This window comes from Nyctereutes procyonoides, unplaced genomic scaffold, assembly GCF_905146905.1.
Source record: "Nyctereutes procyonoides isolate TBG_1078 unplaced genomic scaffold, NYPRO_anot_genome, whole genome shotgun sequence".
Taxonomy (NCBI): domain Eukaryota; kingdom Metazoa; phylum Chordata; class Mammalia; order Carnivora; family Canidae; genus Nyctereutes; species Nyctereutes procyonoides.
Window position 1 is genome coordinate 26,657,048 of NW_026575020.1, and position 20,203 is coordinate 26,677,250.

The 20,203-nt window shown below is 48.7% G+C and overlaps 1 protein-coding gene across 2 annotated transcripts in view; it reads left to right on the plus strand.

Annotated features, from left to right (window-relative positions):
• Positions 1–20,203, plus strand: part of ABR (ABR activator of RhoGEF and GTPase) — a 187,692-nt gene that overhangs the window by 83,640 nt on the left and 83,849 nt on the right. For both annotated transcript variants that reach the window (XM_055318262.1, XM_055318234.1), the window contains one exon: positions 8,003–8,187. In XM_055318262.1, the coding sequence (XP_055174237.1) occupies positions 8,003–8,187 (185 nt within the window). The remainder of the gene's footprint in view (positions 1–8,002; positions 8,188–20,203) is intronic.

Sequence of the window (20,203 nt, forward strand, 5' to 3'; positions counted from 1 at the left end):
CCTTTGCTGGGCTATAAGGGTATCACTTAGGAATATATTTATTTTAAGTGACAGAAAATCTAATATTTAGGGGCTTATATTTTTCACTTAAGTGAAAAATGAGATGGGCTACTTCTGGTGTGGTTCGGTGGCTCAACAGCTTCGAGGGAATGTCTGTTCTTTCTTGATCATTTCCTCAGGCAGCAATATGGCCACTGTAGCTCCAGTCATCACACTAGAGTTCAAAGCAAGAAGTCCCTTTTTAATTATCAAGGCAAAGGCCTTACCAGAGGCCCCATCAAGACTTTGCTTGTGTCTCATTGACCAGAGTGATATCAAATGGCCACTCCTAGTTGTAAGAGAGTCAAAGAAAGCGAGCATCTTGCCTGGGGCTGGGTCCTTTGCCACCTCATATAAAACCAGGGTGAGATAAGCAGGGATGAAGAGAAGGTGGATATTGGGCAGGAGATAAGTGGTATGTGCTTGTGTCTTAGGGCATAGAGATCATGTACTTCCAAATTCTTAGAATCTGAATGCTTTATAATGCAATGTGCTGTTGCCTTGCATTTATTCTATGCACATACACTTTTATTTTTTTTAAACATAGTATCCTACTGTACACATTATTTCCCTTTTCTCTTAATAAGATGATATACACCATTCATATAATTTTAATGGCTGCATAGTAGTCCATCTTGGAGAAATACTATACTCAACCAATTCCCTATAATCATTCAGTTTGTTTTTAATATTTCACAATCACAAACAGCCCTATGATTAATAACATAACCTTATTTGTAGATACACATAATTAATTTCTTAATCTTGGTTATGCTGGGTTAAAAGCTGTGCCAACTATTAAAGCTTTCCAAGTGAGTTACCAAACTGACTTCAGACGAGTTGTGCCAGTTGTACATACTCTCCAAGTATGTTCTTTTTTTCTTTTAAAGGATTTTATTTTAAGTAATCTCTACACCCAACATGGGCTTGAACTCATGACCCAGAGATCAAGAGTCACACACTCTATGGGCATTCCGGGTGGCTCTGCGTTTTAGCGCCACCTTTGGCCCAGGGCATGATCCTGGAGACCCGGGATCGAGTCCCATGTCGGGCTCCCTGCATGGGGCCTGCTTCTCCCTCTATGTCTCTGCCTCTTTCTCTCTGTGTGTCTCTCATGAATAAATAAAATCTTTTAAAAAAAACCCAAAAGAGTCACACACTCTACTGACTGGGCCAGCCAGGAGCCCCTATACCCTCCAAGAGTTTCTGAGGGTGCCTATTCCCTGACAACTTTGGGTATTTTTTTAAACCTTGATGATTTGATAGAAAATTGCAAATATATATATGTAAATATATATATGTGTGTATACATATATGTTTGCATTTTCTTTTATTACATTTTTTAAAAGATTTTGTTTATTTATGAGAGATACAGAGAAGGAGAGTGAGAGAGGCAGAGACACAGGCAGAGGGAGAAGCAGGCTCCCCACAGGGAGCCCGACATGGGACTCAATCCTGGGTCTCCAGGATCAGGCCCTGGGTCAAAGGTGGCGCTAAACCGCTGAGCCACCCAGGCTGCACTTTTATTACATTTTAAATGTACATATACACTGAACATTTGTAGTCTCCATTTAATTGTCTCTTCATTTTTCTAACATTTAGAATATTTTGCAGAAGTTTGTGCAAGTGCTTTATATATTCAGGAGACGAGGAAGTTTATGGGAGCCAGGTGCAGCTGAGCCAAATTTGAAGGCTAAATAGGATTTCACAGGGTGGAAAGGGCTGAGGGTAGTGTTCTAGGTCTAGGAATAGCATATGCAAAGGTCCAGAGGGGGAAAACAGTGCTGCATGTCTGGGGACTGTATTAATTTCACAGAGGTGCTATAAAAATTGTTACCACAAATTTGGTGGCTTAAAACAACAGAAATTTATTTTCTCACAGCCTGGAAACCGGACTCCAAAATAAAAGTGTGGGCAAGGCAGTGCTCCTTGCTGAGATTGGTGGGAGGAGAATTCTTTCTTGCTTCTTCCAACCTCTGGTGACTCCAGGCATTCCTTGGCTTTTGGCAGCCTAACTCCAATCTCTGTCTCCGTCTTCACATGGCCTTCTTTACATCTGTGTCCTCTCCCCTTCTGTTTCCCGTAAGGACCTATCATCGGATTTAGGATCCACTCAATTAATCTAGGAATATCTCATCTTGAGATATATATTTTTTTTATTCATGAGAGACATAGAGAGAGGCAGAGACACAGGTGGAGGGAGAAGCAGGCTCCCCACAGGGAGCCCGATGTGGGGCTTGGTCCCCGGGCCCTGGGACCACGACCTGAGCCGAAGGCAGACGCTCACCCGCTGAGCCACCCAGGCGCCCCTCATCTTGAGATCTTTAACTTAATGACATCTGCAAATACCCTCTTTTCTTTTTGTTAAAGAGTTTTTATTTATTTATTCATAAGAGACAGAGAGAGGCAAAGACATAGGCAGAGAGAGAAGCAGGCTCCTTTCAGGGAGCCTGATGCAGGACTTGATCCCAGGACCCCAGGATCATGACCTGAGCCAAAGGCAGACTCAACCACTAAGCCACCCAGGTGACCCTGCAAATCCCCTCTTTTCAAATAAGGTCACATTCATAGGAACTGAGGTTAAGATTTGAGTGGTTAGGGCAGCCCGTGTGGCTCAGCGGTTTAGTGCCGCCTTCAGTCCAGGCATGATCCCGGAAACCCGGGATCGAGTCCCACATCAGGCTCCCTGTATGGAGCCTGCTTCTCACTCTGCCTGTGTCTCTGCCTCTCTCTCTCTGTCTCTATGAGTAAATAAATAATCTTAAAAAAAGATTTGAGCGTTTATATATATTTCTACTGTAGCACCCACTGCAGGGACCTGGGAGATGTCTGATATTACTTGGCAGCAGAGTATGACCTGTAAAGGTAGATTCAGGTGCTGACCATAATAAAGGGCTTCGAGCTGGGGCATTCGGGTTTTACCCTTGAAATGAATGTGGGACTGTTGAATTTCGAATAGGGGAGAAACAGATTTGCAGTCTGGCTCATGGGAAAACAGTGTTGTAATTGTCCTCATAAAAGCTGATGAGAGTGGGGAAGAGGTTGGGGAATGGGGATATTTCAGGATATAGAAGATGAGGAGCAGGAAGAAGGAGGGATCTAGAATGACTCCTAGGTTTCCAACTTGAGCAATCTAGCATATTAACTTCAGGAAAGGGGTGGACTTGAGGTTCCTGAGGATGGAGATGTCCAGGAAATAGAGAGATGAGTCTACAGCCCAGACTTCTCTCTGGTGTGTAAATAAAATTTGGGAGGGGCAGCAAAGCAGGGGTGACAGAAGCTTGGAAAGCACCATTTCCCCCCATCATTTTATTTTCAAATATAAAAGTTTAAAGAATTATACAGTGAGGAGCACCTGGCTGGCTCAGTCAGTAGGACATGTGATCCTTAATCTCAGGGTTATAAATTCAAGCCCCACTTTGGGCATGGAGTCTACTTAAAATTAAAAAAAAAAAAAGAATTGTACAGTGAATACCCATGTACCCACCATCTAGAATCTATAATTTTCTGTACTTTTTAGATGTTTTCTGTGCTTGCTTTATCATCCATATCTCCATTCCTTTGAGTATCATCAATCCATCTTGTTACATGTTTCAGAGCAAGTTGCAAACAGCAGTACACTTCAACACTTAAGCATGAATATCATTAACTAGAGTTCAGTGTTTAGTGAAATGCACAGATCTTAAGTGTATTTCACGAAGTTGACGAATGCATCAACCTGTGTACCCCAAATTCCTGCCAGCATACAGAATATTTTTTAAGATTTATTTATTTATTTATTTATTTATTTATTTATTTATTTATTTATTCATTTATTTATTTATTTATTTATTTAAGAGAGAGAGCATGCATGTGCAAGCAGGGGGAGAGACAGAGGGAGAAAGTCCTCAAGCTGACTTCCCAATGAGCACAGATCCCGATGCAGGGCTCGGTCCCAGGACCCTGAAATCATGACCTGAACCGAAATCAAGAGTTGAGCCCTTAACCCACTGAGCCACCCAGGTGCCCTGAGACAGAACATTTCTATCACCCTGAAAGTTCCCTGTGCCCTTTACAATCAACTGCTGTCTCTACCCCAAACCCAGAGGTAACTACTGTTTTCTTTTTATTTTCAACCATAGAGTAGTTTTGTCTGTTCTAGAACTTCATGTAAGTGGAGCCATACAGGATATGCTCCTTTGTGTCTGGCTTCTTTCACTTAGCATAATGCCTGTAGGAGTTACTGCTGTTGTTGTATGTATCAGTAGTTTGTCCCTTTTTATTGGTGAGCAGTATTCTGTTGTAAGGATACATACAGAATACCTATTTTTAAGGTGTGGGCAGAGAAAAAGGATTCCACCAGGGACACTTAGAAGAACAGTGAAGGCAACAGAAAATGCACCTAGACAGAATGTCAAGGAAAATCTCCATCAGTTATATTGTTTGAGTACATATAACATAAAAGCTAAATAACAGTGGCTTAAACCACATGAGCATTTTTTTTCTCTCATATATAAAAGATGTCTGGGGGCACCTGGGTGGCTCAGTTTGTTAAGTGTCTGCCTTCAGCTCAGGTCATGATCCCCGGTCTCAGGATAGAGTTTCTGGCGGGCTCCCTGCTCAGTGGGGAGTCTGCTTCTCCCTCCCCCTCTGCCCCTCCCCTCTGCTTGTGCTTTCTCTCAAATAATCTTGTTTTAAAAGATTTGTATTTATTCATTTATTTGAGGCAGAGTGAGCACGAGAGAGCACAAGCAGGGGGAGAGACAGGGAAAGGGAGAAGCAGCGTCTCCCCCCCCCCCCCCTTGCTGAGCAGGGAGGTTCAATTCTGGGATCCTGGGATCATGACCTGAGCCAAAGGCAGGCTCTCAACCAATTGAGCCACCCAGGTGCCCCTAAATAAATAAAATACATATTTTTAAAAGACTTTATTTATTTATTCATGAGAGACACAGAGAGAGAGGCAGAGACACAGGCAGAGGGAGAAGCAGGTTCCCTGCAGGAAGCCTGATGTGAAACTCAGTCCTGGAACTGCAGGGTCACGCCCTGAGCCAAAGGCAGACACTCGACCACTGAGCCACCCAGGCATCCCTAAATAACTAAAATCTTAAAAAGAAGAAGCAGTCTGGAGGTAGGCAGTCCAGGAGTGGTATGGCAACTCATTGTGCCATCACCAGCCCAGGTTCCTAGCTGTCTGCTCAGCTAGCTTCAGTGCTGGCTTCTACCCTCAGTATCACCTCATGGTTTAACATGGCCACTGGAGCTCCAGCCATCCCATCTTCTTGCCAAACTGGCAATAGAAGGAGGAACCATGGGGGTGGGGGTGGAGTAGGGTGTGGTATACCTTCCAGCTAAGCCAATCGTTTTTAGCAGCCTTCCTCAAAGTTCCACACATATCCACTTAACATCTCATTGGCTGGAACTTAACCACATGGCTCACACCACTAGGGAAAGTAGTCTTTTAGTTAGCCGCTGGGCACACTGCCACTCCAAATAAAATGATATTTCTGCTACTAGGAAGGGAAACGGATATTGGCTGTTAGCAGCCTCCTCTGCCTTCTCTCTTTTGAGACCTCGCGGCCGAGCCTTTTTATCTGTGGCTTCTTATAAACTGAAGCCCGTGGTTGGTAGATTTCCATCCTCCTGAGTTCCCAGGGCTCCTTCCTTCTCTGAGAATTGGTTTCTCTCTTTTTTGTGTCTTTTGTACCCTTTTCCTGGTAAGGGTTCTCCTGGGTCTCTGACTGGTTTTACAGAGGGTGGAATGAAAGGGAAAGTATCTAAGAACATTTGCAGAGGGCTCTGTGTGTACCCCTGGGCCTCCCCCACTGCTGTGGCTGGCGCCCGTCCCTCCCCTCTTTGGTCAACTCCCCCTGACAAGGAGAGCTATGGAAGTAGACTTCTCTGGAAGTTAGACACTCAAAGGGAAAAGGATGGCATTTGGAGACAGACAGGCACACCTGGGCTCAGATCTTCTCTGGGCTAATTTTTCTGAGACTCCCTGACCTTGGCTGTAAATTGTGGATAGTACCAAGAGCCTCACAGATGTTTCTAGGTTGAGAGGAATAGGAGACACAGGTTCACGGCTGCCACTCTGATGAGAATGAATTGGATCTTATCCAGATCTCATCCTGTGACTTCTGGGAATATAGGTCAGTGTTGAGGAGGGTCAGCATGGCCTGCTGGCATCTGAACTGTTGGCTAGGTCAGGGTTCACCATAGCTCATACCCTGGCCTTGACTCCAAGCACTAGCAGGGTAGCTGGGAACCTCCTCGAGGAGAGGTTGGTTAACGTGATGTTTCGTTCCCTCCTTATGCTTCTCCAAAATGAGGAGACCTCACCAAACAGCTGGGCTCCCTCACAGTGCCAGACTTGGGCCTACTGGACTCTGCAGCTTCTTTTCCTTCCTTCTGCCCCCTGGAAATAGCAGAATTGGCTCCCTCCTCTGCCAGCCTCGTGCACAAGCCCTGTGTCCTCCCGTCAGTGGGCCCTATTTCCGTGTGCCTGGCATGCACATTTCGGCGGCTGGATCTCATGGTTCTTCACATACATGCCTGTTCTGGGGAAAAAAAAAATAACAGCTTACATCCTCTGACAGCTTAATGGGCTGTCAGCATAGGGACTGGAGCGAAAGTCAGAGGGAGCAGGTGCAGCGAGCCTGGGGGAAGCTCCTGGCTGCCGAAGGGCCAGATTGGACTGAGTATAGCTGTGGCCAGAAACCTTGGTGACCTGTTAACACCATTCTCAGGCTGCTGGCTGCCCAGGGCCTGGTATGTTGTGACAGAAGAGGAGGAGCCAGGGCCCCGTGGAGAATTTGGCTCAAACCCGAGACCTGAGAGGGACAGTGCATTCCTCTGCTCATTCATTCCGCCTGCACATTACTTCCCGAGGTCCTACTGCACGTGGGCCTGTGGGTTCTGGGCACACAGCGATGACTGAGACAGCCAGTTCCTGGCCCAGGGGCTCAGGGACAAGTGGGCAGGATCAACAGAAGCACTGGGAGGCCACATGCTGTAGTTCTGAACTGAGGTGCCAGGGAGGACATCCTGGAAGATGTGATATCTGAGCAGTTGATGGGACGGGGCCCAGACAGGGGGTGAGGGGCAGTGAGAGGGTTGCCGGTGCTGCTGCAGGAGAGACCCCACTGGTGGAGCTTGGGGGCCTTTCTGAGGTGCTGTGCCCCCAGGGGGCCCAGCCCACTGTCCCCTTGGCAGGGCTGCCTGTGCGTGGGCTGTGCAGCCTGCTTGGTGCCAGGAGCACCAAGGCAGTTAACAGCAGCTCAACTTCCCCGTGGCCTTTTCTTCCCCCTTCTCTGAAGGGAGCCTCCATTGAAATCACAGAAAGAAGTGCCAGCTTTTGAGTCTGCCATGAAACCCTGTCCCTGCCAGGCCTTGGAGCCACCCTCTCACCCACACCCTACCAGCCTCGGGCTCCATCTTGTGCAGGGGGCCTTGTTTGGAGGCGGGTGCGGTACCTGCACCCTCTACCCTGAAACCTGTGCTGCCCCCCACACCAGGGATCGGCTCAATGTACAAATGGTACCCAAGGAGGAGGGGCTCAGGAAGTGACATCGCTCGGCCCGCCCCACCTCCTTATTCCCTATAAAAAGCAAAATGGTGACTCAGAGAGGAGAGTTGGAAGCGTCCTGCCTCCTGCTCCCACTGTGAATTTTTAGATTTGGAATTAGGCAGGAGGCAAAGGAAACGGCAGCTCAGAATCTGCAACTGACATGCTATTAAGCGGGTGGCAACCGTGGAGCCGCTCCTCCCTGACTCCCAGCAGCCCCTGAACTGCAGCCCCGTTGCCTGCTGGCGCTCCCCAGCCTCTCCCGAAGCCCGGGCCCCCCGCGCAGCCCCCGCCCGGGCCAGGCCCTGCATGCTGCGGTGGGGGACATGGCAGCCGGGGGTCGCCGCCGGCGCCCACCGCGCTACCAGTCCCTGGCAGCCCTCGTGGAGGACTCTCAGTGGCCTTTCTTGTTCCTTGTCTCAGACTTCAGCTACGGGGCAGACGACTACGACGGAGAAGGGAATGAAGAGCAGAAGGGGCCCCCAGAGGGCTCGGAGACCATGCCATACATCGACGAGTCGCCCACCATGTCACCCCAGCTCAGCGCCCGTGGCCAGGGCGGCGGGGACAGCATCTCTCCCACCCCACCCGAGGGGCTGGCACCTGGGGTAGGTACACCTGCTTTTCCTTCTGGGTTGGGGAAGAGAGGGCCCCAGGGGATGGGGCAGCGGGGGGGGGGGGGGCGGGGGCTAGGCAGGTCTGTGTGTCACAGGCCAGAGAATGCTTGGGATGCTCCTGGGGGAGCAGAGCTAGGGAAGTGTGGACCTGGATGTTCTTGATGCCCTCGTTACCTCCTTCAGGTCCCGGGCACCTCGTAGACTAGGCTCCCTGCCCCCCACCACCTGCTGCTCTCTCTGCCACCCCTGTACCTATCTCTGCCTCCTCTACCAGCCATCTGTTTCCCCTGCCTCCTGGACACCCTCACTTCCTCTCTCAGCTTTCTCTTCCAGCCCCTCTCGAGCAGGATGGGGCCTGGGGGAGGGAACAGGCTCTCTTCTGGGCTGCAGCTGGGCAGGGGCTGCGCATGTGACCTGCGGGCTGTATGGTACAGATGCCTGCTAGGCAAAGCAAGGCTGGTCTCTCTGCTCTCTGTGGGGTGGAGTGAGTTGCTTCAGTAACATTCCCTGAAGATTAAAGGCCCCATTCTGCCCTCCTCTGGTGACTCTGGAACGGAATGAGCTCTAATGGTGTCCCCCTCTCCTCCTGTCGACTGTTAGGAGCTCTGCTCCAAAGAGAAACATTTTACAAGGAATATTAAGTATGTGCTTTGAGACAAGGTAGGAGGCTTGCAATCCTTATAATGAATGCTGCTTCTGGCCACAGAGATCAGCTCTGTCTGTGCCCAGCTTGTACGCGTGTACCTGAAACACAGGGATGAGGGAAACATAGGGACTCCCAGACTATTTTCCTGGTGTTGGGGAGAATCAAAGCCATTCCTCAATTGGGGGGAGGGGTGGGACTTGGAGTGCCTGGTCCTGCTTGGTAGAGGGCTTGTCCAGGTGTGTTTTGTGGGGGTCCCCTTTCTTCTCTCTGATACCACCCAGGAGCAGTCACTGAAGTGTGGTGGGATGCTTGTTCCCCTCCTGAAGGGCCCAGCAATCCCCACTCCAGCAGGAGGGCTGCCCTATCATTTCTGGAGAACCCCCTGCTTCTTTGCCTTGCAGCCTCCTTGGTCACCCTCCGCCCCTCCTCTCGCCCCCTCTTCACTCGCCAGGGTGGCTGTTATAGCCTTTGGCAACAAGGGCCTTGGCAACCAGCTTCCCACTTGGGGGAAGCCAGATTGTTGCCATGGCAACAGAGGCCTGCGGCAGAGCTTAGTGGCTGCCAGGCAGGGCAGGTTTGGAAATGGATGGTGGGGGCAGGTGAACAGTGGAGGGGACCAGTGAGGCTCGGGACCCCCCACAGCCAGCATTCTGGATTGTTGCCCTGTCGTCCTAAGGAAAGTGAGAGACCACCATCTTGAACATGTAGGGTAGGGTTTTTCTACTGATGAAGGAGGGAGTATTCTGGGACCTGAGCTATAGCCACCCAGGGGAAACAAGGAGAAAATTCTTGTTCCCATCCTTGCCTTCAGGTCTCTGACCAAACAGCTCAGAGTACCCCTGGACGACTAAGCTGTTACCTCATTATGAGCAGATGCAGGAAGATTAACTATAGGACCCAACACGGGACCAGGAATGCTAGCTAAGGGTTGAGAACCTGTGGCTGAATAGAGCTACTGGCTGAAAAGAAAAGCACTTTTGCCATTTACTTCTCCCCTCTCTGCCTTCCTCCTTGCTCCCTGTCACTGTCCCGTTCCTGATCACCTTGCTAGAATGCGGGTCCATTGATTTTTAGATTCCTTCATGAAGGATACTGTCTGGTGCCTTCTCCAGTGAAACAGGCACAACAGGAGACACCCCTACCCCCGTAGCCCTCCCCGGAGCTCTGAGGCTTTGGGGCAGTGACTTTTTTCACTTTGTGGCTGCCCACTTTGCTTGGTGGCTCACAAGGGAATAACTTGGTTTGAGGCTTTGAAATCCAGAGATGCTACAGTGACAACTGACTAAAAGGGCTTGGAAACCCTGGAATTGATTTTTTACACCATTGACTAGAAGTCATGCAAGATGGGGGTGAGGACCACTTACCCACCTTGGGGATGGTGAAGATTCCAGCCCCACGCACCCTCACACCCTCTGCCTGCCAGCTTTCACTCCTAGAGTTGGTTGCATTTCTGCCCTTTCCACCGGGTCACTGGCTCCATCTAGTGGACTGTGCAAGTATTGCTGTTTACATTGGGGTTCTGGGGAGCGTTGACACACCCCTTCCTGAGTACTTGGGGGTTGTTTTGGTTAAAAACAAAAAAAAGAAAAGAAAACAAAACAAAAGAAAATGAAGGTTTCTGCTACTTGGCTCTGCTCTTTTGGCTAGTCAGGGCTCCTCCCTGCCAGGCTTCCTGTTGGGGCTTTGGGAACCAAGGGGACTTTTGGACTAAATCAGACAATTGTTCTAGATATTCAGATGTCTGGCCTCTGGCAGCTGGGCATTTCACACCGAAATATGCAGCCAACCTGTGCCAGGAAGCCTAAGGTTTGGTCTTTGTATTTGGTCAGGGTCCTCCAGAGAAATAGAACCAATAGGATGCCTACCTGCATCTGCATCTGCATCTAGATCTAGATATATAGAGAGATTTATAAGGAACTGGTGTGCTTCATTATGGATGCCAAGAAGTCCCAAGACCTTCAGTCAGCAAGCTGGACATGCAGGAATGATGTATAGTTTTAGGTTGAGCCTAAAGGCCTAAGAACAGCAAAGCCAAGTGGCATACATTGCAGTCTGAAGCCAGCAGGCTCAAAATCCAAGAAGAGCCAATGTTTCGGGCTGAGTGTAAAGCCTGAAAGAGACTCATGACTCAGCTCACCTGGCAGGAAGAGTTCCCTCTTATTCAGTCTTTTTCTTCTATTTGGGTCTTCAGTTGGTTAGATGAGGCCCACCACTCACATTAGGGAGAACAACCTGCTCTATCCAGTCACCTGATCCAAATGTTAATTTCACTCAGAACCGCTCTCACTGCCACACTTGGAATCATTTTCACCAAATGTCTGGGTACCCATGGCCCAGTCAGGTTGACACATGAATGTGGCCATCTTAGCAGCTTTACTCAGTGCCCCGGAAAATGGGAGGAACATGAGCTTTCCTCATCTTTTTTTTTTTTTTTAAAGATTTATTTATTTATTTGAAAGGGAGAAAGAGAGGGAGAGTGGAGGGTGGGACAGAGGGAGATGGAGAGAATCTCAAGCAGACTCCATGCTGAGTATGGAGCCCCATGTGGGGCTTGATCTCATGACCCTGAGATAATGACCTATGATGAAATCAGATGCTTGACTAACTGAGCCAGTCAGGTGCTCCCTGATCATCTTGAAATAGGCTCACCTATCCAAAGGATTATTGAGAGGAGGGACTGGGATAGCTCAGGTAAAGCCTGCAGCATTAGGTCGGGCTCATCATGATGCTCCGTCCTTGGTGACTGGGACCCACAGGACTTTTCTTGCCAGCTTTTGGAGCCAAGACCATTGCAAGGACCTAGGCTAATGAATATTTCTTAGATAACAACTGAATCTGCTTTTTGCAACCCCCTTTCTGGAGTTGGATCAGTCCTGCGAGGTATGGTAGCCTAGATGAAGCCAGGTCTCTATAGTGTTGGCAGGACACACAATGCTCATTCCCCAACATGTCCCCAACAGCCTTGCTCTACTGCTCTTGTCTTAGATATACCCCCAGCTGTGCAGCTCACTGGGCATCAGGGTGAAACCTGAAGCCCTGCCCTGCAAACCCCTCACTCTCTTCAAGCCCAAGCTGAGCAGGGCTCCTTAGTAGGTCTGGAGCCTCACACCACTGCTGGCTCGATTCAGCTGAGAGTGTCTGGTTTCACCTTGGGAAGGAAGGGCAGGGACTCTTGATCTCAGCCAACAAGTGGGGACAGACATTCCTCTGCCAGGACCGTGGTCTTACAGAAAAGCTTGCTCCCTATAAGCCATAGACTCCTCTGTCTCCCCTCTTAGGAGATGCAGTAAAAAACGGAAACAATGCAAAGATTTGGTGTTGTCTTAGTGCTAGCATTTTCTAGCTGTGTGACCTGAGGGATGTCACTCACCCTGGCTGGGTTATAGTTGACAGATCTGTACAGGGAAGATACTGAGAATATCCTCCCTCCTGACCTCACAGCTGTTGTGAGGTTTCCATAAGACAGCATTAGGCAGAGCACTTTGCAATTGCAAAGTTTGTACGTGTGTGGATGGGACTGCTCAGTGTCAGACTCATTCTATAGTTCCTGTGGTACCCAGATGCATGCAGTTCAGAGGTTTTCTTTTTCTTTTCTTTTCTTTTCTTTCTTTTCTTTTTTCTTTTCTTTTCTCTCTTCTTTCTTTCTTTCTTTCTTTCTTTCTTTCTTTCTTTCTTTCTTTCTTTCTTTCTTTCTTTCTTTCTTTCTTTCTTTCTTTCTTTCTTTCTTTCTTTCTTTCTTTCTTTCTTTCTTTCTTTCTTTCTTTCTTTCTTTCTGATTTTTATTTATTCAATCATGAGAGACACACACACACACAGAGGCAGAGACACAGAGAAGCAGGATCCTGGGTCTCCAGAATCACACCCTGGGCTGAAGGCTGCGCTAAACCGCTGAGCCACCCAGGCTGCCCCAGTTCAGAGGTTTCTAATAAAAGGATTAATTGAGGGGCTCAGACTTCAGCTAGCAGGAGAATCCAAAGTAAGAGTGGGAGAGTGTTGAAATGATCACCATTGTCCTCGTCTTCCCTACCCCTTCCTCTTCATCATCACAGCTGCTCGGACTTGCACCAAGCCTCATTTCTCCACTGGTGTGTGTTAGTGCTTTCTTTTACATGGACAATGTGCTGGTGAGCCTTCCACCCTCAAGGCTGTGGACTGGCTGCTTCTGTCTGGAGGGCCTCCAGATCCCTCAATCTCCTACCTGTGTAGTAGAACAAAGAGAATGCATGGAAACACTTTCACAGCAGTTGCTAAACTCAGGCGCTGTTATGGCACTTTATAAACATCAATGCTCTTAGCCCTCATCATGACCCTGTGAGGAAGAGCACCGTTATGGCCCTCTTGCAGATATGGAAACCTGGATGCAGAGAGGTTACACAACCCATGCGGGGCCCCATAGTTGGTAAGTGGTAGGGTACTCATCACAGCTGCTCTCTGTGACCTCTCCAGAATAGGAGCCTTGGCATCTTTGTTTTATATTTTTCTGTGTGGCTTTGGGCAACTTGCAGAGTGTTGGTACCCTCGGCTGTAAATGAGGATAAATGCCTCCTATCTGGAAGGGCTGCTGCAAGGACCAAGTGACATAGATCCATAAGAACACTTTATGCCATGCCACACAAGAGGACCCACTCCCAATGTGGGAGTTGAATTTGAATCTCTCCTAGGATGGGAACCCAGTTCTTCATGAGGCACCAGCTCTGGCTGCCCTAGGACCTTCCTGTCCCTGCTCTAGTCCTGCAGAGGTGGCTCAGCTCCCAGCAGCATTCCTCCGTGGTGAAGGCCCCTCTGGGGGACACCACCAGGCAGGATTCAACAGGGGGAGAGGCACAAAAAGGCGAGCCTGGTTGCTGGGAAGGAGGTTAGAGTTGTCTTGGGCTATTTCTCACTTAGTCACAATCTGCCTTCCCTTCTCCCTGACTGCCACTGCAAGGTGCTCCCCTTAAGCCCACCTTGCTGGACACCAACCCACTGCCAAGAGTTTGTGTGCTAAGGAAGGATGGAAGTGCTGGGAAATCGAGATAAAGCCACACTTGGTCTGCTGCATTTGGCACTGGTGGATTCTCACTCTCCCCCGCCCCTCAGCCTGGTTTCCTTCAGTAGGACTGTGTTCCCTTTAGTCCCAGGAGCCCCCATCATACAACCACTTTCCATAGGAATCATTCATCTAATCTGAACCCCTTGATTTATCTTCTTGAGAGATCCTTTGCCTTGCCCTAGAAGCTTCCATGTCTACTCACTAAGTATTTTCGGAGCACCTACTTATAAGATATTGTTCCAACTCTTTGGGGGAATTAGCAGGAATGAGGTTTTCCTGACACCCCCCTCCCCCAACACACACATACTCCCTCTATTTCAAGGCCGTCTGTGCAACAGCCTTGAGAGATGCACAGCATCCCAAGGGAGGAATCATGTGACCTCAGGTCAGGGAACCAGGGAGGGGAGTCCGTGGGAGGTAGCTTCAGAGAGTAGATAGTGTTCTGCTTGGGTCCTGGTCAGGAAAACATTCTAGATAAAGAAGGCTGTGTAAGTTCTGGAATGTGAGAAAACCTCCTGAAGTTTGAGAAAAGGATAATGGCATTGGGCCCAATAGAAGAGGTGGGAGATGAGGCTTGGAGTGAGCTAGGGCCCCCCACTTCTGTGCTCCCCACACCCCACCACCACTGCCAAAGGAAAGGAGAATAGCTAGTGCCTAACAAGGGCTGACACTTGCCAGGCACTGCCCTACATGTTCTAGTCCTCCCTGCAACCCCGAACTTGGTGCTATAATTGTCCCCATTTTACAGATGAGGAAATTGAGACCTTGGGAGCTTGAGCAACTTGCCCAGGGTCACACAAATGGCAACAGGCAGAGTGAGGATTCAAATCCAGGATCTAGGGGAGTTCTTTTTGTTTTTGTTTTTGTTTTACCATATAAGGGGTATCATGTACTGGCATCTTCCCAACATTGGCTTTATGTAATAAACTATATATGACTTTTGGAATGACTTCTGTAACAGAGAGAGAAAGGCAGAGGGAGAAGCACGGTTACCAGGAAGATGATGCGTCTGATTTGATCTGCGGCTGTAGCAGACTCTGCCTACCCCTGGCACTGGCCCCTTGGGGTCAGTTCCCATTGGGTGGTGTCTGTTCCTATTGGCCCAGAGTCTACTGAGCTCCAGAAAATCTGGAGGTGGAACTTCAGCTTTTGCCAAGAAAGTTGAGAGGGCCAGGGATAGTCATAGAGGAGGGAGAAGAGGCTTCAAGCCCAGTATGAGGCCGGGAAGTGAGAATGTGCCTGACCAGTTCAGGGGAGAACGAGAAGCAGAGGCTGTTGATTGGTTGAGTTGCCAGCAAGGGCCCCATTCCCCTTGTTGAAGCTGACCTGGTGGCTTCCTGCTGGGCGGAGTGAGCAGTGTTTCAGAAAGAGTAATCTGATGTTAATGGGAGGCAAGACCATTGAATAATGGTCATGTCATTCCCTGCTTAAAACCCTCCAATGCAAAAAAAAAATAAAAATAAAAATAAACCTCCAATGCATTCCTTTCTCCTAGTGGTAAAATACAACCCTTAGCCATGCTGTCAAGACTCTGCTTGATCTGACCACTTGGCCCCTGACTACTTCTGCAGCCTCATGAATGTGAGCTCCAAGATGGAGTCTTGTCCGTTTTGTCACCAAATGTTTGTTCATTGGAAACTCTAGTGCCTAGAACTGTGCCTGATGCATAGCGGATGCTCAGTAAATGTCAATTGAGTGATCGAATGAATGCACACTCGCCACCCAGACTGAACTCATTTCCTTGTGCCTCACACAGTCCCATCTGCCTTCTCTGCCATCTCTACTCACATGGCTAACCCCTGGTCATTTCGAGGTGTGAACTTCAATGTCATCTCCTCCAGCAAACCTTCTGTGACTCCCCCTTTGCTGCATCAGCTGCATCTGTCTTGTACACTCAGAGCCCAGTCTGCTTTCCCAACTGTGGCACTTCTTTTTTAACTTCTTTATTTTCTCTGATTACATCACTGAAAATTAACTTTACAGAAATATATAATGTAGAAAGTAAAAATCTCCTAATGTCCCATCCTACAGATAGAACTTCTGTTAAAAGTTGGTTGTATACTTCTCCTTATTTTTCCATGTGACATATAATATGTATATGCTTTTTTCTTAAATCATACTGGTATACTGTTATGCAATTTGCTCTCCTTATTTTACTTAGTAGGTCTTGGATATTTTGTATATCAGTAAGTAAAGATCCACCTCATTCTTCTTTCTTTATGACTGCACACGTATTTCACTTTACGAATGTGCCGTAATTCACTTAACCATCCACTTCCGCTAGACATTTGGGCTGTTTCTAGTCTTGCGCTGGTATAAGCATTACTGCAGTGAATGTCTTCATACACAGATCTTTGTGCACTTGTAGAAATATTTTTGCAGAAAAATGTCTTAAAGTGGAGTTGCTGAGTCAGAGAGTGTGAACATTTAAAACTACATAGGCGCACACCTGCATGGTTCAGTTGGTTAAGTGTCCATCAGACTCTTGGTTTCAGCTCAGGTCATGATCTCAGGATTGTGACATGGAGCCCCACATCCAGCTCCGCCCTCAGTGCAGAGTCTGCTTAAGACTCATCCCCCCCTCCTGTGCATGCTCTTCCTCTAAAATAGATAAATAAATCTTTTGAAAAAAATGAATATTTTTCAGAAAAATCCTTTACAGTTGCTGGATCAGAGGATGTGAAAATTTAAAATCACAACAGACACTTCCATGTTATCCTTTCTGGCGGAATTGTACCTCAGCCCCATAGTTCTAAGATAGTGCCCCATTCTTGGCACTGCCTTGGCCAGACTGACAATGGTCAGTCTGACCCTAAGCCTATCAGCTCCATGGAAGTAGACATAGTGTCCCATTTGTGGCAGCATTATGAATGCCCAGTGCACAGTAGGCAGTTAATAAATACTTATTGATTTAGTGACTAAGAGAATAAGGGATGGAGAGTGAGTATGAGGGAAGACCATGGGGTTTGGGGAGAGGAAACTATCAGTGGCTTTGAGAGTGTGGGCTTGGCAAGTGTCAGAATTCTCAATTAAGTGTCTGACTCTTGGTTTTGGCTCAGGTCATGATCTCAGGGTTGTGTGATCGAGCGCCACATCTGGCTCCATGCTAGGTGTGGAGCCTGCTTAGGATTCTCTCTCTTCTTTTGCCCCTCCCCACCTCTCTCTCAGAAAAGAAAAGAAAAGAAAAGAAAAGAAAAGAAAAGAAAAGAAAAGAAAAGAAAAAAGAGAAAAGAAAAATCGCAGTCAGTGCCCCTCACCCTCCATAGTGTACTTCTCCAAACTCACCTCCTGCCCCTTTTCTATTCTGGCCTCTCTCTGTGTTTGCACAGAAAGAAGTTCTCCTTTCTGGCCTCCCTCCTCTCTTTGCCCACAAACTCTTCCCCTTTTCCAAATGCTGTTTAGAAGCCACTCTCTGTGAGGCTTTTCCTCTGAGGCAGGGATAGTGCCTTTGTCCTGCGTTCCCCTGTTGATCACTGAGACACTGTCTCTTTTGTTACTATGTCCTTCACTTGATATAGGTTGAGAGCACTCTTGGATTTGTGTTTGTAATGCCAGGCCTTCTCTGGGTATGAAAGAGCAAACAAGTGAACAGATAGATGGACAGGCAAGATCAGGACTCAGAATGGAATGTTATCCTGACAGTGTAGGAGTGAGATGCAAACTTTGGGGCGGTGGCTTTAGAAAAGGAAAAGAAGGAAGAACCAAAGGGATTCTGTAAAAGGGATGTGGGGCCTGGGGGAAGGAAGAGTTGCAAGATGGTGGCCCTGCCAACAGAAGGGGAGAAGCCAGAAGGGGAAGCTGGCTTAGGGAGAGAGAAGGGTCATTTGGTCTAGATATGTGGAGTTGAGGGGCTGTCGGTAGAACTTCCAAGGGAAGAGATGCAGCTTGACAGTGTAGATGTCATGCTTGGAGCTGAGCAAGATGCTGGAGCTACAAATGGTGATGGGTTGCCATTGGCCTGGAAGCGAGAAGGGATGAGAGGTAGAGAGGGTAGAGAGCAGCGGGCCAAGGCTGGGGTCCTGAATGGGTGACTCCAGTTTACAGGAGGCCAGAGAAAGAAGGGCCAGCCTGAGCCAGAGCGGTCAGAGCAGCACTAGCATGCTCATGGGAGCTGAGGGATTTGCCAAAGCCCAGACTGCAGAGGCTGTGGAGTAGGAGAGGGAGGCCTCCGGCTTTGGAATAAGGCAGTTTAGATACCTTTGAAACAGGCTCCTTCTCTGGAAGGAGGAGCAGGAGCCAGGCTGAAGCAGTGGAGTGTGGAGGATGCAGAGAGGAAGCTCAGGTCCAGGGCTGGCTCGGGCACTTGTAGGGGAAAGGGAGGGAGCATTGCTGGGACTTGTGAGTCACTTCCCCCCCACCAGGGGGAGGACTGAGGGCCTCTAAGTGGTGTCTGTGTGCCCGATGAAGATTGAAGGGCATTCTAGTTACTCACTGGAATTTCCAGCCAGCTGGGGTAGGGTGGAGCAGAGATGCCTTGGATGTTAAGGGAGCAGCTTCTGAGAGGTTTCAGGGTTTGGGGAAGAAGTGGGTATTGATATACTGGCTAGGGGCATGGGAAACGAAGAGGGGGATACTCCAGGAGACTTCTAAGGGTACTTCATGCTCACTTGGGTGGGAGAAGGGACATAGAAGGGGCCCTTGGGCTTTTAGACCCTTCTCCCATTCCACCTGCTTGTCTGATCAGTGGGGGCAGTCCTGCCATGTACTTGAAACTTGCAGGGTAGGAGACAGAAGCTGTGACATAGAGCCCTGGGCTGGCACACTTATGCCCTGGGGAATGCCAGGCCCAGTTGTTCCCAAGCTCTGGGAACAGCCTCACCCGCCCAAACCAAATGAGGAATTGTGGCTGAAAGGGCCCTTCAGATGTGCTCCGGGTATTTATAACCCAGCCAGGGCAAGGACAGGGAAAAACCAGGGACTGAGGGAGGGGGTGGGGTATAAGGTGGGGTGTGCCTCTGTGGAACCCTGTCAGCCTTGAGGCCCCAAAGAGCCTACCCCAAATCCCTCAGTTTGTATTTCACCTTTGGTGACAGGCAGTCAGCGATGAGGACATATTCTCAACTCCAACAGAATAGCAGGAGCCCCACCCACCTCAAACTCAGAGCTTCCACAGACTTCTTTGGGGAGTTGGGATAAACCATTTCCATTCTCCTCTCTCCTCAAACTTCCATCCAGCTTGGAGGCTCAGCCAGGGGCCCTGTTCTTAACTGAGGTATCCAGTGGAAAGGTGAGGCAGTGATGTCAGGTGGACCCAGGATGGTGCACAGTTGATCTTCCTTTGGAGCTCATTTCCAAAGAGTTTGAGTCCTCCCCGCTGTGGCCTAATATTACCACCTAACAGGGTATGTGACATGTGCATAAGGAGGCTGGTGGTACATACACACACTGATGGACAGGTCAGACACTGGATCATTAGGAGCCATGCTGACTGGTCCTGGCAACTATGTTTTAGGAGAGAACATTGTGAACCAGAAGCATCAGGAAGATTTCAGGGGAATCCCTGGCTGGAGACATTGTCTAGGGGCTGGTGGGAGATTGTGGGTGTTGGCTTGTGTGGGGCTGAAGCTTCAGGGCTTCAGAATCCTTAAACCACCCAGAATCCTTAATCTTCACTTGATCACCACCCAGAATTCTGAATTTTTACTTCATCTACCTGGTAGCACCTGTTATGCAGATTTACAAAGGGAAGTGGGTTGGTAGTGTGTGATGCTGAACTGGATTCCAAGATGCCAGGTCCAGTGAGGAAATGGGACAGTGGGGATATTCGGGGAACACCCCCCCCCCGCCCCGATCTCCCACACCTACACAACTCCAACTTTCCTCAAAGAAACAATCTTCTGCAGTCTTCTGCAGCCTTGTCTGTGGTCCTAGTTCAGTTCATGGATGTGTTTTATTTAGACTGCACCATGTTTCATTTCATTTTGTTTGTTTGTTTTTAAAGATTTTATCCATTTATTCCCTCGAGACAAAGAGGGAGGGTCAGAGACATATACAGAGGGAGAAGCAGGCTCTCTGAGGGGAGCCTGATGCAGGACTCGATCCCAGGACCCTGGGACCACGACCCGAGCCAAAGGCAGATGCTCAACCACTGAGCCACCCAGGCGCCTCTTCGTTTTGTTTTAATGTCATTTATCTGCCATCATTTTTAAATGGAGAGAGATCAGCTAAGAATCCAAATCCCCAGCTTTTCTAGGACAATCTGAGATGGGGCACCCTGAAGCTTATATTGCCCTAGCAGCCATTAGCTGGAGCTGAGTGGTGGAATTTTTCACTCCACCGTGCTCCTACCTGGCTCACTCCTACCTAGCTGCACTCTGGCGGCTACAGGA